General features: G+C 38.6%; 2 protein-coding genes and 1 pseudogene across 5 annotated transcripts in view; 2 read left to right on the top strand and 1 right to left on the bottom strand.

Annotated features, from left to right (window-relative positions):
- The window catches only part of LOC106870735 (prosaposin), a 105,011-nt gene that overhangs the window by 15,818 nt on the left and 72,274 nt on the right, over window positions 1-16,919 (top strand). The gene's annotated exons all lie outside the window — the stretch shown is intronic.
- On the bottom strand, window positions 1,803-15,102 carry LOC149137575 (divergent protein kinase domain 1C-like). Of its 2 annotated transcripts, XM_089351950.1 has the most exons (4): window positions 15,084-15,102; window positions 12,792-12,854; window positions 4,058-4,222; window positions 1,805-2,753 (listed from the first exon to the last, which is right to left on the bottom strand). In XM_089351950.1, the coding sequence occupies exons 3-4, from the start codon at window positions 4,208-4,210 to the stop codon at window positions 1,896-1,898; spliced, it is 1,011 nt and encodes a 336-aa protein (XP_089208076.1). In that variant the 5' UTR covers window positions 4,211-4,222; window positions 12,792-12,854; window positions 15,084-15,102; the 3' UTR covers window positions 1,805-1,895. The 2 variants fall into 2 exon arrangements, with proteins under 2 accessions (XP_089208082.1, XP_089208076.1); XM_089351956.1 differs by lacking the exons at window positions 12,792-12,854; window positions 15,084-15,102 and adding an exon at window positions 7,860-7,992 and having other exon boundaries at window positions 1,803-2,753.
- Window positions 5,867-5,985, top strand: LOC128250167 (5S ribosomal RNA; annotated as a pseudogene).

The following is a 16,919-nucleotide window of genomic DNA, read 5'->3' as shown; positions in this document are numbered from 1 at the left end:
CAAACGGACTATGGCGTCCATCACCACATGGACTCCATCCACCATGCGGTCGATGATGATCGCACACAACCTCAATCTTGTTCCTTGTACCACCATAACCACATCACTACTTCCTCTGCATTCAACTTCTGTACCGTCAACAGCCTTTACACTACTCACTTCATTCTTCTACCACCTCAGTCATTAAGGTTGTTGAGCAGCTCCTTGTCCACGAGGGGTCGTTATAGCTTTTCCTCCACCATGACTTCCACTACTGGCAATGACCGTATACACACCTCTCTTCTTTTGATAGGACAACTACCAGCGCAGTAGTCTCCCTTAGACTGTTTCCTCTGAATGCATTCACTAGAGATGTGGCCTGTTTGTCTGCATCGATAACAAATTACTCCAGGCTTGGGTTCCTTGCAGTCTCTCACCATGTGTGAACCCTGACACCGAAAACACTGCCCTTCGAAGGGTCGCACATGTTCCTTGTTTGACCACTTCTCATTGCTGCTAGTGGTGTCTTCCTGCAACACGAGGCGAGGACTCTGGCCTGAGATATTACCTCTCCCATCGCCATGGAGTGAATATTTGGCAGCTTTTGCAGTTCGACCAACATGTGGTCAGGATATCCTGTCACAAATGCTATTTTTTCTGTTTGTTCCAGTGCCTTGTCTTTGTACTCTGCTAGTTTGGCCAGTCACCTGATTTCGTTGGCAAGCACATCGACCTGTTCACCCGTCCACTTCGCTTTCCCTAGCCGACCATATGCCATGAATAGCCCTTCCATAAAAGCCTCCATTAGCTGGACTTCTGTTTTTTTCTGCGCTTAACTGGTCCTTCTCTGCCATTTCCAAGTATAATGCCAACGCTGATCCATCAAGGTACAATGGTATGAAACTCATGAGGTCATCTATACCATGGAGTCTTGCCACCAACTTAATTTTTCTTCAACCAAGCAGCAATGTCTTCCTCACTGCAAAATGGTCTAACCATCTCGTTCAAAATGGGAGAGACAGCACTGAGGGAGTAATGAGTGATAGTGGAAGTATGTAAAGAGAGTGATAGTAGTGGCATAGGGTAAATGGCATCTACCTGTTTGTAGGTAAAGAAAAGAGGAAATGGTGAGTTGATGTAGGAATGGTCAGTGGTAAACGAGGATGATGGATGTAAAGAGTGACCTAAAAGAATGGCAGCCATATACGGGGGAGGGGGCAATTTTAGGTAGGAAGAGGGAGCATAGTTGATGGATAGTCAAAGTGGCTTGGAAAGAGAGTGTCAGTGGAAGAGTGACAGGTAAAAACAACTGAACCTGACATGCAATAATGCAAGGTTAATATTACAAACCCTTTAGCCAGACATTTTCACAAAAGACTGGAAATTAATCCTTTCTATTATAGGCACAAGGTTTGAAATTTGGGGGATGGGGACAGTCAATTAGATCAACCCCACTACTCAACTGGTACTTGATTTATCGACCCCAAAAGGATGAAAGGCAAAGTCGACCTCAGTGGAATTTGAACACAGAACATAAAAACAGACGAAATACCGCTAAGCATTTCGCCAGCTCACCACCTTAAGACTGGAAAATTAATGACACCACTTGTATGACAGTGACATGCACTTATAACCATCATATTATGTTAAGATAAGGAGACAAAAACGTACACACACATATATACACATTCAAACATGCATACATACATATGATGGGTTTTTTTAGTTTCCATCTACCAAATCTACTCACAAGGTATTGGTTGGCCCAGGGCTACAGTAGATGATACTTTCCTAAGATGCCACGCAGTGGGACTGAACCCCAAATCCAAGTAGTTGGAAAGCAAACTACTCAACCACAGAGCCATGACTATGCCACAGTATTGAATGTATAAGAGCTTTTAGACAATTAATTTATACTAAATTACCTGTAGATTTGTGTTGATGCGTTCATTTGCACATTTATCTACCTTTCTTCTACACCATCCTTTACAGTCAAAAAATGTACAGTCTTCATCTGTTCTACAGGATTTGTTATGGAATATCTGTTTGATGGTAGAGTCCCTGAATATACAGTCAGTATCAATTAATTTTACTTGGTTGTTAACATCACTGATTCCAAAGTTCTCTGGTTTTACATCGCACAAATGAAGAGGTTCATGATAATCAGAGTCAAGAGCACGAACAACATCCAGAATGGCAAGAGCAAGCTTCACTCGAGCAGACCATCCACCTTTAACTACAGAAGAGTAAAAAATCTGGGGGGGAGGAGCGCTCTCCACAGCATACATATAACCACATGTACCATGGAGGCGAGGAATGTAAGGTAAATGCTGACTCATTCGCAACATTAAGTACTCTTCTTGTTGTATCAGAGACCACACACTGTCCATTAAGATATGTGAAGCCTCAGGGAATCCTTTCACAGTTTGCATAAATGTCAGTGGATTCATTGACCACACTTGCTCAATTACATCTATTCCTTTTGTTAGGTTTATTCCAAGGTTCAGGTAAACTGATTCATAAATTAATCTACGAAAGAAATCCATGTTTGGATACTCTATGCGGCCATCTATTTTGAATGATATTGTGTTGAAATTTTCATATTTGTGCTGGGAAGACTTCAGAATAAGTGGGTGCTTTTGTTTTTCTGTGTTTGCTATAATGACCACTTTACCTTCACGGTAGTTTGTGCAGTGGTCAAATTTTATCGTTTTCGTCACACATATAGAAGAACAGAGGTTGCCACCAATTATTTTCTTTTGGTATAAATCGCACTATAATAAGAAAAAAACAAAGAGAAAAGATTCAGTCAGGCTGTAAAAACATTAGTTATTTAGATAAATTAGTAATTTTTGTAGGACAACAGAGTTTAGTTGATTGATTCTCTCCAATAAATTTATGTTACTTATTTTTAGTAATTGTTACAATAAAAGGTAAAATTAAATCAAACAGCACTTGAGTTTGTAACTGAGAGGAACAAAATTGAATCCCATAAAACATTTAATCTAGAACTCAATTACCATTTACACAATTTCAAATTTCACAGAAATATTATTTTCAGTGAAGAAGACTATACAAAACCAGTGTTTGGTGACTATATATATACTTTTCACCATACACCACCATCATAATTATCATTATCATTACCACCATCATTTAACATTCATTTTCCATGTTGGTATGGGTTAAATATTTTGACAGGATTCAAGAAGCCATTGGGCTCTGTTAGGATCCAATGTTGGATTTAGCATAGTTCCTATGGCTGGATGTTCTTCCTAATATGAGCCACTTTACAATGTCTACTGGCTGTTTTTTTTTAATCCTGACACAGCACTAAACAGGTCACCAAGTAAGTTGTAAGATAAAGAAAACAAAAGAAAGGAAAAAAGCCCCTCACCTAAGTAGGCGTGCATATAAGAGAGAGGAAGGTGGTTTTATGCTAGGTGTTGGAGGTTAAAGTATGATAGAAGGACAAACACAGGTGTCTCGCTAGAGAGGCGATACATGGCTACCCTGAATTATATGATGGTGGGTGAGAGTAGCTGGAAGATAAAGATGATACTGATGAGGTGCCAGAATGTATCCTCAAGTTTTCATATGACATAAACTATTGTATGTAGATACCTAATCTTGATGTGAGGATTGTTTCAATGTGAAACCTACAAGAATGGTAATGTAGCTGGGGGTTTTGGTGATGGGGACTGTCTCCCACAGGCAGTCTTTTACAAGTTTGTCATTTTTGAGTCTACTTATAAAAGCCTGTATGGAGGGCAGTGGGTGGAAAATTCAAGAGGTGCTCTGAGTAGTACATGCTCTAACTATATCACTGTATCACAGAAGTACCATCTTAGACTATATACAATCTCTTTCATAGCAATATTTATTAATGGTCCTACACACATTTTAAATGAGAAGGTATAATGCTAAGTTCAAATTATTTCATATCCAAGTTAAGGAAATGTACATGTGCAGGAATACAACATATGGCACTGACCAAATATGAAAAGATGCAGTGGATGTTCAATCCACTTTAAATTTTTATCTCTTATTGCTTTTTATTGTACATTCATTAACTTACCAGTTCGCGAAGGAATTCTTTACCAACTTCATTAGAACAGGTATTACGCTTCCATGCAATGTAGATGTTAACACCAAAATAACAGCCAAATGCAGATAAAACAAAGGCAACAAAAACTAAAGTACGTCCTTTTTTCAATTGGATTACAGCCATTTTACTTTACTTCTGAAATGATAAACAAAAGATTTGAAAAAAGACAGCAAGATACAATTGATTCTACTAATTATAGCTATCCATATACTTATATGTACATAACTCCATTTAAGCATGCCGCCTGACTGGCACCTGTGCCGGTGACACATAAAAAGCACCATTTGAGTGTGGCTGATGACAGTGCTGCTTGACTGGCACCTGTGCCGGTGGCATGTAAAAAGCACCCACTACACTCTCAGAGTGGTTGGCATTAGGAAGGGCATCCAGCTGTAGAAACCTTGCCAAATCAGATTGGAGCTTAGTGCAGCCTCCTGGTTTGCCAGTCTTCAGTCAAACCGCCCAACCCATGCCAGCATGGAAAGCGGATGTTAAACGACGATGATGATGATGGAGGTATCATCATCATTTAACATCCATTTTCCATGCTGGCATGGGTTGGACAGTTTGACAGGAACTGACAAGCTGAAGAGCTGCCCAGGCTCCATGTCTGTTTTGGTATGGTTTCTATGGCTGGATGCCCTTCCTAATACCAACCACTTTACAGAGTGTACTGGGTGCTTTTATACAGCACCAGCATAGGTACATTTACATAGCACAGGTACGGGTGCTTTTTATGTGGCACCAGCACCCATGAACCCACAAGGTTAGGAATGCTCAGCTGGAGAGATGCAACGGACAGCCTGTGTGCAAGGACAGCCATGCTTTTACTTCACTTGATGTGTCTTTTCAAGCACACCAAACTGCCAGGAGTCTCAGTTCCCTGTCATCCCCTCTGTGTCCCAACACTTGTAGATCCTGTCTCACCACTTCGTTCCACATCTTCCTGGGTCTACCCCTCCCACATGCTCCATCTACAATTAGAAATCAGCACCTCTTGATGCAACTGTCTTCCGTCATTTGCATTACATGGCTATACCAGAGCAGTCTTCTTGCACACTACATCTGATGCCTTGTATACCCAGTATTTCTCTCAAATCACTTTCACTCTGTCATATATGCACACTGACATTACCCATCCAGTAGAGCATATTAGCTTCATTTCTTTCAAGCCTTCGCATATCCTCAGTAGTCATAGCCCATGCCTCACTGCCATGTAGCATAGCTGTTCGTACACAAGCATCATACAATCTGACTTTCACTCTGAAAGAGAGGCCCTTCATTTCCAACAGAGGTAATAACTCTCTGAACTTTGCCCAGCCAATTCTTATTCTAGCAGCTACACTTTTGGAACAAACTCCCCCACTACTAACTTAGTCACCTAAGTAACAGAAACTGTCAACTACTTCTAAGGATCAACACTAACATTTAAGTGAGTCTATTTTTTTGTACATTCCTGATGTTTAATGTACCTGCACATCTGCCACATGTAAAGACTACTTTCTCTGTTAGTCTTCTAGTGATATTGCTGCACCTCTTAGGTGTCCATAGCTTGCATTGGGTAGACCTTATGGAGTTTCTCCCAAGACTTTTTCTACATAACAAGCAGGTCCAATTCCCTGAAGGAATCTTTGTGTGTATATATACACACCTATACATATGTATAGGTATAAACATAATTAAGGGATCAGCAACAGTTGCTTCACCACATACCGAAATTTAGAAATAGCAGTTAAAGTGTAATAATTATTCATATATGTATAGGTATGTATATATACACACAATGGCCATAACACATTGAAAGCACCAGTTCTCATACAATCACTGAAGTTAAGCAACGTTGAGCCTAGTGAGTACTTAGATAGGTGACCACTTGGGAAACCTAGGTGCTGTAAGCATCTCACACTTGTGGCGGTGCAATGGCCCAGTGGTTAGGGCAGCGAACTTGCAGTCATAGGATTGCGGTTTTGATTCCCAGACCAGGCGTTGTGAGTGTTTATTGAGTGAAAACACCTAAAGCTCCACGAGGCTCCAGCAGGGGATGGTAGCAAACCTGGCTGTATTCTTTCACGACAACTTTTTCTCACTCTTTCTCCCTGTTTCTGTTGTACCTGTATTTCAAAGGGCCAGCCTTGTCACACTCTGAGTCACGCTGAATCTCCCCGAGAACTACGTTAAGGGTACATGTGTCTTTGGAGTGCTCAGCCACTTGCATGTTAATTTCATGAGCAGGCTGTTCCATTGATTGGATCAACTGGAACCTTCATCGTCGTAACCGATGGAGTGCCACAATATATATATATATATATATATATATATATATATATATATATATAAAGAAAAAGGTGGTAGTCAGAATTTTGGATAATTCTTTTGTCTTATTCATGAACACTCCTCAAATATAAATTTTACAGAAAATTTCTTTACCTTTTATACAAATCTAAAAGAGGATGTTTTAGTTTTGTTTAGAAAAGGAGAAAGAGAAACGAGGAAAGTAGAGAGGAGAGAAAGAAAGAGAGGAAGAAAAAGAAGGACAGAAAAGAAAGTAGAAAGAAAGAAAGAATGTATTTGGAGATGGTCTGTGATTTGTAGCTTAAAGAACTCATCACACATATATATATATATATATATATATATATATATATATATATATATATATATATATATATATATATATAATGTGTGTATATGTATATGTATGTGTATATATATCATCATCATCGTTTAACGTCCGCTTTCCATGCTAGCATGGGTTGGACGATTTGACTGAGGACTGGTGAAACCGGATGGCAACACCAGGCTCCAGATATATATATATATATATATATATATATATATATATATATATATAGGGAGATGTACTTGCATAGCAAGTGACCTGATCTGAGATCGTATGCTGGAACGAAAACAATTGTAGCGTGGAAGGTGTTTATAAGCCATTTAAAATAACACACAAAAACCGTTAGATTCACTTCAACATTTAAATTTAATTTGTTAAAATATTTTCGTTGCTTTGAGATTGCGACCTGTTCACTGACAAGATTCTGTGATGCATCACAGAATTTTGTCAGTGAACAGGTCGCAGTCTCAAAGCAACGAAAATATTTTAACAAATTAAATTTAAATGTTGAAGTGAATCTAACGGTTTTTGTGTGTTATTTTAAATGGCTTATAAACACCTCCACGCTGCAATTGTTATATATATATATATATATATATATATATGTATATATATATACATATATATATATATATATATATATCATCATCATCATCATCATCGTTTAACGTCCGCTTTCCATGCTAGCATGGGTTGGACGATTTGACTGAGGACTGGTGAAACCGGATGGCAACACCAGGCTCCAGTCTGATTTGGCAGAGTTTCTACAGCTGGATGCTCTTCCTAACGCCAACCACTCAGAGAGTGTATATATATATATATATATATATATATATATATATATATATATATATATATGAGTGTGCGTTTGTGTATGTGTCTCCCGAACCATTTGTCAACTGGTGTTGTTTTGTTTATGTCCCCATAACTTAGTGGCTCAGCAAAAAGAGACCAATAGAATAAGTACCATACATTTTTTTTTTAAATGTACTGGGATTGAATTGTTCAACTAAAGCCTTGAGTACAGTCTAATGGCTGAAACAAGTAGAAGATAAAAAATATATAATCATATGAGTGACATGTATAATGTGTCAAAATATATTAGAACAGTTCTGTTGAATAATACATATGAAATGATAGCAGCACACTCACCCTCACAGATGCTGACAAGTTACATGTAAACAATACTATGAGCAGATGCTGGTTGAGGAGAATTTGTGGGTAAAGAGGAATTAATTTAAATGGACTTAATAGAGGTACCAACTATTGAGATTGACTGTTATATAGTAGAAAGAGATATTAAGAATGTCAAGGTAAGGAAAGGAGCAAGCTTATCAAGGTAGTCAAGCTGCTAAAAATATAAGACAAAGTAGGACATGCACAGGTTACTTGTATAATTAATCAGGAATATGTTGACCTCAGTGGTGACTTGTATAGTAGCATTATTATGAACACAATGACAAAGGAAGTGCTTTTGAAAGAAGTTACCACGGAGGCATTAAACTGAAAGAACAAGTCATGAAAGTGGTAGAGAGAGAGAGAGAGAGAGAGAGAGAGAATTAGCTTAACCGAATTAAGTTGGATTTGTACTAGGCAATACAAACCATTCATGTCTTCATTTACATACATCACCAGCATTTAACGTCCATTGTCCATGCTGGTATGGGTTGGATGGTTTGATTGGGGTGGCGCACTGGAAGGCTCCACCAGATTCCAGTTTGATTTGGCATGGTTTTCTACGGCTGGATGCCCTTCCTAACACCAACCACTCTGAGAGTGTAATGGGAGCTTTTACATGCCACTGGCACAGGTGCCATTTAAGTGACACTAGAGTGCATTTACATGCTACCAGCCCAGGCGCCAGTTTGCATGACACCAGTATCTGCCACGAATGTGATCTTGCTTGGCTTGATGGGTCTTCTTCTCAAGCACAACATAATGCCAAAGATCTTGGTCATTGCCTCTGTGAACCCCAACACTCAAAAGGAATTCAGCCACTTTGTCTCTTTGAGGCCCAACCTTCAAAAGAAACTCATCCACTTTACCTCCATGAAGCCCAACACTCAAAAGGATTCAACCACTTTGCCTCTGTGATGCCCAACGTCCAAAAGATGTTCTTTACATGCTACCAGCATGGGTGCACTCGGCTTGACAGGTCCTCTCAAGTACATTACACTGCCAAAGGTCTCGGTCACTAGTTATTGCATCTGTGAGGCTCAAAGTTCAAAGATCATGCTTCACCACCTCATCCTATGTCTTCCTGGGTCTACCTCTACCACAGGTTCCCTCCACATTTAGAGATCGGTACATCTTTACACAGCTGTCCTCATCCATACACATCACATGACCATACTAGTGCAGTTGCCTCTCTTGCACACCACCTTTGATTCCTCTTATGCTTAACTTTTCTCTCAAGATGCTTACACTCTGTCGAACATGCACATTGACATTGCACATTCAGTAAAGCATACATTCATATATACACACACATACACATATATATACTTGGCGGGGGGGGGGGGGGGGGTACGACTCTATCATCATCATTGCTTCATCATTTTAATGTCTACTTCTCCATGCTTGTATGGGTCATCAAACAAAACTTGTAGAGGCAGTTATTTCTATGGCTGGCTCACAAACTCTTGCCTGTTTCCAAGTGAGATAATATAACATTTCCTCCTTGTCCTTCAAACAACAAACAGTTTGATGGATGGCAGGATACTTCCTATTTTTTAATTTTTTTTGTAGAGGTTCTTCTGGGAAGGTAACAGTGATGGAGTAGGGGATGTAGGCATACTCCTTGCAGAGAAATGGGTGGATAAGGTCATAAAGGTAGTCAGGGTGTGCAATAGAATGCTTAAGCTCAGGCTAGTCTTGCAGAATAGTATATCTACAATTATCTCTGCCTACACCCCACAAGTGGGCCTACCAAACGATCAGAAGGACTACTTTTACGATATCCTTCTACAGGCTACCTCAAAGACAAGTGGCAATGACCACATCTTTGTGGCTGGAGATTTTAATGGGCATGTTGGACGGCAATCTGGTATCTTCCATGGTGTTCACGGGGACCATGGAATTGGTTCCCTCTTCATTTCAGAAACCATCACATGCCAGGGGGAGAAACTAGAAGTAGTTGATAGCTTCCGCTACCTAAGTCTGTAGTGGGGTGGATGCTCTGAGAGCGTTGCCACTAGAATAAGAATAGCCTGGGTTATTGTGTTGTGTATGGATGAGAAGAGCTGTGTGAAGAAATGTCACTCCCTAAAAGTGGAAGGAACCCATGGAAGAGGAAGACCCAGGAAGACATGGGATGAGGTGGTGAAGCACAACCTTCAAACGTTGGGCCTCACAGAGGCAATGACAAAAGACCAAGACTTCTGGAGATATGCTGTGATTGAGAAGACCGGGCAAGTAAAGTGAGATCACAACCATAGCTTATACCAGTGTCGCATAACCAGCCCATTTAAAAAGTACCTTTGAATCATCGGGTGACACACCATGCTTGAGGAGACCCATTGAGTCAAGTAAAATCAAAATCAAAATGGAAATTGTAGTTGTGCCTGACTGGCTCCCATGCTGCTGGCATGCAATAAGTACCATTCATGCATGGGTCGATGCCAGTTCCACCAGACTGGCTCCCCGTGCTGGTAGCATGTAAAAAGCACCATCCAAATGTGGCCGATGCCAGTGCCACCTGTCTGGCTCCTGTGCCGGTGGTACATAAAAAACACCCACTACACTCTCAGCATGGTTGGCATTAGGAAGGGCATCCAGCTGTAGAAACCTTGCCAGATCAGATTGGAGTCTGGTGAAACTCCTGGCTTACCAGTCCCCAGTCCAACCCATGCCAGCATGGAAAACAGATCTTAAACGATAATGATGATGATGATGTTTGTAAACAAATGACACCATTTTATGACTGACTTTTGACTATAATTAGTGTATGATATCAAGACAAGAAACACACACACACTCACACACAAATATACATATGGAAAGCGGACGTTAAATGATGATGATGATGAATAAGCTTCTTACAATTTCTGTCAACCAAATTTCACTCACAAAGCATTCGTCAACTCAATGTTATAGTAGAAGACACCAGCTGATTATTCAAAATGGAAATGACCTCTAAAACCTTGTGATTCCAGTGCGAACATTTTAAGCACATAACCATGCCTGCATCTATTGTCTATAAAAGTATACATAGAGAACTCCACACACACACACAAACAGACTTCTAACCAATGTTGCCCTTCAGTTTCTGTAGTATACAGAAAGGATAAGAAGGATTAAGAGAATTTAAGGGTCAAAAAAAAATATTCATCAGCATAGCTGGAAAACACACCCACCTATCAACCAACATGTAATTAATAAGACTGGTTTCTATTAAATTACAGTGATGACATATAAAACAATTAACTTTATATTAAGAATTTTCATTGTTCTCAATCTCCTGCTTTAAAATGTAAATCAAATTAAAAATAACATGTGTTTGAATGCATATGTGTGTGGAGGTGTGTACATACACACACATATATACTGGCATAATACATACATATGCACACACAAACACACAAATATACATGTGTGCATGTGTTTATACATGTTTGTTGTTCCCTTATCCAATAAGATATTAATAATAGAGACATATATGCATTTATACAGGGTGTCTATAAAGTCTCTTTGCAACTTCAAAAATTCATTACAAAAGCAATTGATGGGATATGTTTATCAGATTTGTTCTATGTACTCAGTGGTTATCAATGTTTTTAACCACATTGCATTTGTGTTGATGGAAAAGGTTCTGTTAAATGAAACCCTAAAAAAATGGCTACTCGTCAAGAAAGGCACAATGTGTATCATAGTTTACTGAAACAGAGGTTGAATTGTTCAACTAAATCCTTGAACACAGTCTAATGACTGAAACAAGTACATACGTACACACACACATGTATGTACATGTCTATATGTAATCGTTGTTCTCTATTACATCTACAACAATTATGTATGACATGATTCTCGAATGGGAAGTGAATTTGAAGTGACATTGCCATTTACTGCTCACGTTCTAACTGAATATCCTGGTTGAATTTGCTATAGACATATTTTTTTACTTTTCAAAACCATTAATTTAATTGATAATAGTGTAACAAACTTAATGCCAATAGTTTACCAATGCAAACTTCATCAAGTTGAAACAGTTCAATACAAGCAGTGGAAGAGGCATTTTGTTAATGTTACCATAATAGCAAATCTTTGGACTAATGCCATTATTACAGAGATACTTGAAGCGGTGAGCTGGCAGAATCATCTACACATCAGAAAAAATGCTTAGCAGCATTTCTTCCAGCTCATTATGTTCTGAGTTCAAATTTCAGCAAGGTTGACTTTGCCTTTCATCCTTTCATGATCAACATAACTACCAATCAATTACTGGGGTCGATATAATTAATTTGCCAGCCTCCCCTCAAAATAGCTGGCCTTGCGCCAAAGTTTGAAACAGTTACTACAGAGATACTGTCTTTACACAAATAAATGAAAAGCAGTAGTTTGAAAGATCAAAAGTAAATGCTATTTTGTATTGTCTTTCACTGGTTTAAGTTATTAAAGATTTCATATGGAAGACTAAAGTCTTGATGATGTTACAAATTTTGAGGATGTTTTGGTATAGAATCATTCAGTACAGATTTACCTGAGTTACTCATAGACCATACTATGATTTGAACTGAGCACTTGAAAGCTGACAAAAGCACTTGTTAATATACAGTGTTTCCATACTTTCAGCTATGAACTGTACTGATTTCATGGTACTTACATACAGCTAGGTGGATAAAGCCATTGAAAGTGAAATGCTTGGGTCATGAACAAGTATGGAGCCATCTGGGGATATTGAATACTAAGACGGAAATGACATAACCTAGCCATATTAAGTTTATCAGCTTGGGTGGTAGATTTAAGCTGCCATCTAATTTAACACCACCTGGCCTAGCTGTCATCATAAAGAATACTGCCCAAAGATATACATAGATTAGTTTTACATACATGAGTGAGTGTACACACATACATTCAAATACAAACCTATATAAACACAACAGGAACATGTAAATCCATTTCAGTTTGTTATACAAATGAGAAGTGACTCTGAAAATAAAAAATAAAAAAGCCACTTTACAATGTGTACTGGGTGTTTTTTTTTTTATTGTGACACCAAGTAAGTTGTAAGATAAAGAAAAGAAAAGGAAGGAAAAAAGCCCCTCACCTAAGTAGGAGTGTATATAAGAGAGGGGATGTGGCTTTATTTTAGGTGTTGGAGGTTAAAATATGATAGAAGGACAAACACAGGTGTCTCACTAGAGAGGCGATACATGGCTACCCTGAATTATATGATGGTGGGTGAGAGTAGCTGGACGATAAAGATGGTACTGATGAGGTGCCAGAATGTACCCTCAAGTTCCCATATGACATAAACTATTGTATGTAGATACCTAATCTTGATGTGAGGATTGTTTCAATGTGAAACCTACAAAAGCAGTTGTGTAGCTATGTATAAATTTGATCGCAATTGTTTGACTGTCTTTTGAATAATCACACTTGAATTAACTAATTTGATCAAGAAGATATTCTCAAGTCATGTGCATTTTATGTATATCAGTCAGTTAATATTAATTTTAGTAGTTTAGTTAGAAAAGTTGGCTTGACAGCAGGAGATATTTGATTCAATTTAAATTCATTCTTTTGAATTTACATAAATATCACAACACAAACATCTACATTTTAAAAGATAATTAGTTAAAACACTAACTATACTAGTGCGTACCAAATACAATATGTAACAATACAATAGTAGTATCTTTGTTTTGAAAACTAAACTTTTGTCTTTTAATGGAAACAATCTCAATGGCCAAGGGAAATTCGTTGGCAAGGTAACCACATGAAAATCTCGAATAAAATGAGGATCTGGGGGTTATGTGTTCATATATAAATATATAATTCATTTATAGACTTAGCAGAGCTGTATATGATAAATAACTGCAACATAAGACAAAGCAAACCTGCAGAGAGCTAATAAAGAAAAACATCATTCAATGACGTGCATTGTCCAATTCATTATACCATTCCAATCTCAATAATAATGATGATGATGATTCCTTTAATGACAACAAAGGCTTTACATCAAGAAAAACATTATGGATGGCAAAAGAATGTGTGTATATGTGTGTATATATATGAGTGTGTGTATGTGTGTATATATATGAGCGAGTGTTGTTATGAGGGTTTTGTGTGTAAACAGGTTTAACATAGGAAAAAAAAAACGTTTCCTGACTTCTAAGGCAGGTGCCTTTTTTTCAGTTCCTCATCTCTGATTACAGGCCCACGCTCAGGGCAGATCTGTTCACTCGCACCATTCTTGCCACTCTGGTCCACCTTTCAACAAAATGGCTTGAAGGCAACCCTGCCCTCTCCACCCTTATTTTCCTCTTCAAGTGAATCTTGAAGAGTTTGATGAGGAATTGGTCAAAGAGAAAAGTGTTTATCTTCAACCCTTTCAGTCTCGTCCACCATACAAGGTCGTATATTCTGGGTATGGTAGGTGTGCACTGCACACCCATCAAAAATGGCAAATTCATTATAAGTATGACTCTTACTCATTAATTTAATAATAAATCTAAATGGAAAACTTTAGTTATACCCCTGCTTGAAATTTGGTGGCATTGGGTGTCACAGCACACCCAAGACAACCACCATATGCCACCAGGCATATAAAAACCGCCTGTCCTTCCCATTTAAAAGGAGGCAGAGCGATCTAATAATAATAATTCTTTCTGCTATAGGTACAAGGCGTGAAATTTAGGGAGAGGGGATTCAACTTTCTTTCTTTTCTTTGTCAATTTGACATGATGTGCTTTTCATTCTTTTTATTTTCATATATACTCCCCACCATCGCTTGACAACTGATGTTGGTGTGTTTACGTCCCCGTAACTAAGCGGTTCGGCAAAAGGAACCGATAGAATAAGTACTAGTGTAGGCAAGATTTATGACAGACGAACTTCAATGCGGGCGCGCTAGGGAGTTCGACTTCCGGAGAGAGAAGGGAAATAAAATAATGTTAGCAGTGAGCGTTAAATGAATCTGAATTAACTAAACAGAAATAACTGGCGACTTAAGCCCTGATATACGTAAAGTAATAAACCTTTTGTAAATATATTCTCGTCTCCACTAGTTTGTTTGTGTATAGCTTAACAAAGCTTACAAAGAATAAGTTCTTAGGTAGATGTGTTCGGCTAAAGGCGGTGCTCCAGCAAGGCCACAATCAATTGACTGAAACAAGTAAAAGAATAAAAGAATTTATTTATATGAAAGAAAATTACCGGGAAACTTTCATCTAACTTTTCCAAATCTCTCAGTTAAAACTGTATTGAAACCATTTGTGGGGAATTTTTTTTTATTCTTATAACAACAACTGGTCGCACACCACACGGTTTAACGGAACCTACTGAAGCAAGCCAGTACGCCCCTTAGTCAATGTGACACGGGAGAGGCTAAGGCGTTGGGAAAGCCAAGCGCCCTCGGAGGCATCACCTGACACCTCGGTGAGGCGAGCTGCTAACGATGACAAGAACTTCGCGGTTAGTTCACTGTAAGGTCCCGATACTTCAGTGGGTTTTTTTCCGTTCGGCTACGGAAGCAGTAACCCTCCCAGACTATCTGGTCGCTTTCCATCACTTCTGGATAACCCCGAGGGGATATTAATCCAAGCCAGGGCCCGTGCCTTCAGAAAGATGAAAGCAGAAGTCAACCTCGGCGAAGTTTCCAGTTGATCCGATCAACGGAACAGCCTGCTCGCGAAATTAACGTGCAAGTGGCTGAGCACTCCACATACACGTGTAAGCGTGAAGTAGAGTGTGACAAGACTGGCCCTTTGAAATACAAGTACATCAGAAACAGGAAGAAAGAATAGTGAAAGAGTACAGCAGGGTTCGCCACGACCCCCTGCCGGAGCCTCGTGGAGCTTTAGGTGTTTTCACTCAATAAACACTCACAACACTCGGTCTGGGAATCGAAACCGCGATTCTGCTGCCCTAACCATTGGGCCACTGCACCTCCACATGTAGTAGGCTGTTCCGTTTAATCTATCATAACTACTACTACTACTAAAAAGTTAGTGCCTGTGGATTTTCTACTTGAGCAAAAAGGTGACATGTTTGTTCTTTTCATTCAGTTAATTACTATTTTACATGTATTAAATGATTAAATGGAGAGATAGTATGATTCACAGTATTATTTTTCACAAGAGGATTATCGCAGCTTTGTGTGTGTTATTAATGTCGTGGAAAGAGTTACTTTTTTATTTCTATTTATTTATTTATTTATTGCCCCTACCTGAATGCAAATTAAATATAAGAAAAATATCTAAAAAAAAATGATAACGCTATTATTTCATATCTTCTAACCTAAACAAGCATTTGAAAAGTACCGAGATGTGGAAATAACAAAAATATATTTTTTTCTTTTAATTTTTGTCGTTAATACAACATATAATTCGTAAGCAGTCGAATATATTCTTTGCTTCTTTGTTGATTTGAGTTTGTAACCGAAAGTCGAGGCCTGGTTTTCGAGATAACAATTCTTATTAATTAACTGAATTTAAGTGGATAAGGAAAAAGTTTTTGTTTAGATTTTAAAATTGAGTAGTAAACACTTGAGATGTAAAGATAGGAATAAATTTGTTTGAAAAGGAAAACAGTCATGTTTCGTTGTACTACCAAACTTACAAAAATGAAGGCAGCAAGCCAAGGAGAGAGCTTTCTCTAAGGTAGTTCATCTTGTTAGAGATAGCAGTTGAATCCCTTCTAATCACACCTAACCGGCTTAGAAAAAAACGAGAGGGACAGTGTGATCTTGAGTTCCCAGCACATAAGAAAACGAAGGGGTGGTTGATCAAGGCTGACTAGGGGCTAAACAATAGTAACAACTGAAAAGAACGAAAATAGAATTAGAATCGTTGCCCCATTAAAAAATCATGTAAACCGCAATACACACACCAATGCACGCACGCACACTCACACACATTACCTTATTTACACGCGCATAACGCAGGTCAATTCAGTATAAAAAATCAGGGTCAACATTGGAGGCATGGGTTACCATTATAGTCCAGCATAAAAAAGAAAAGAGGATAAATTATACTACTTGTTTTTAAGCGC

Source organism: Octopus bimaculoides, chromosome 1 (assembly GCF_046866305.1).
Source record: "Octopus bimaculoides isolate indiv1 chromosome 1, ASM4686630v1, whole genome shotgun sequence".
Taxonomy (NCBI): Eukaryota; Metazoa; Mollusca; class Cephalopoda; order Octopoda; family Octopodidae; genus Octopus; species Octopus bimaculoides.
The sequence above is the reverse complement of the archived record's forward strand: the minus strand, read 5'-3'. Positions and strand labels throughout refer to the sequence as shown.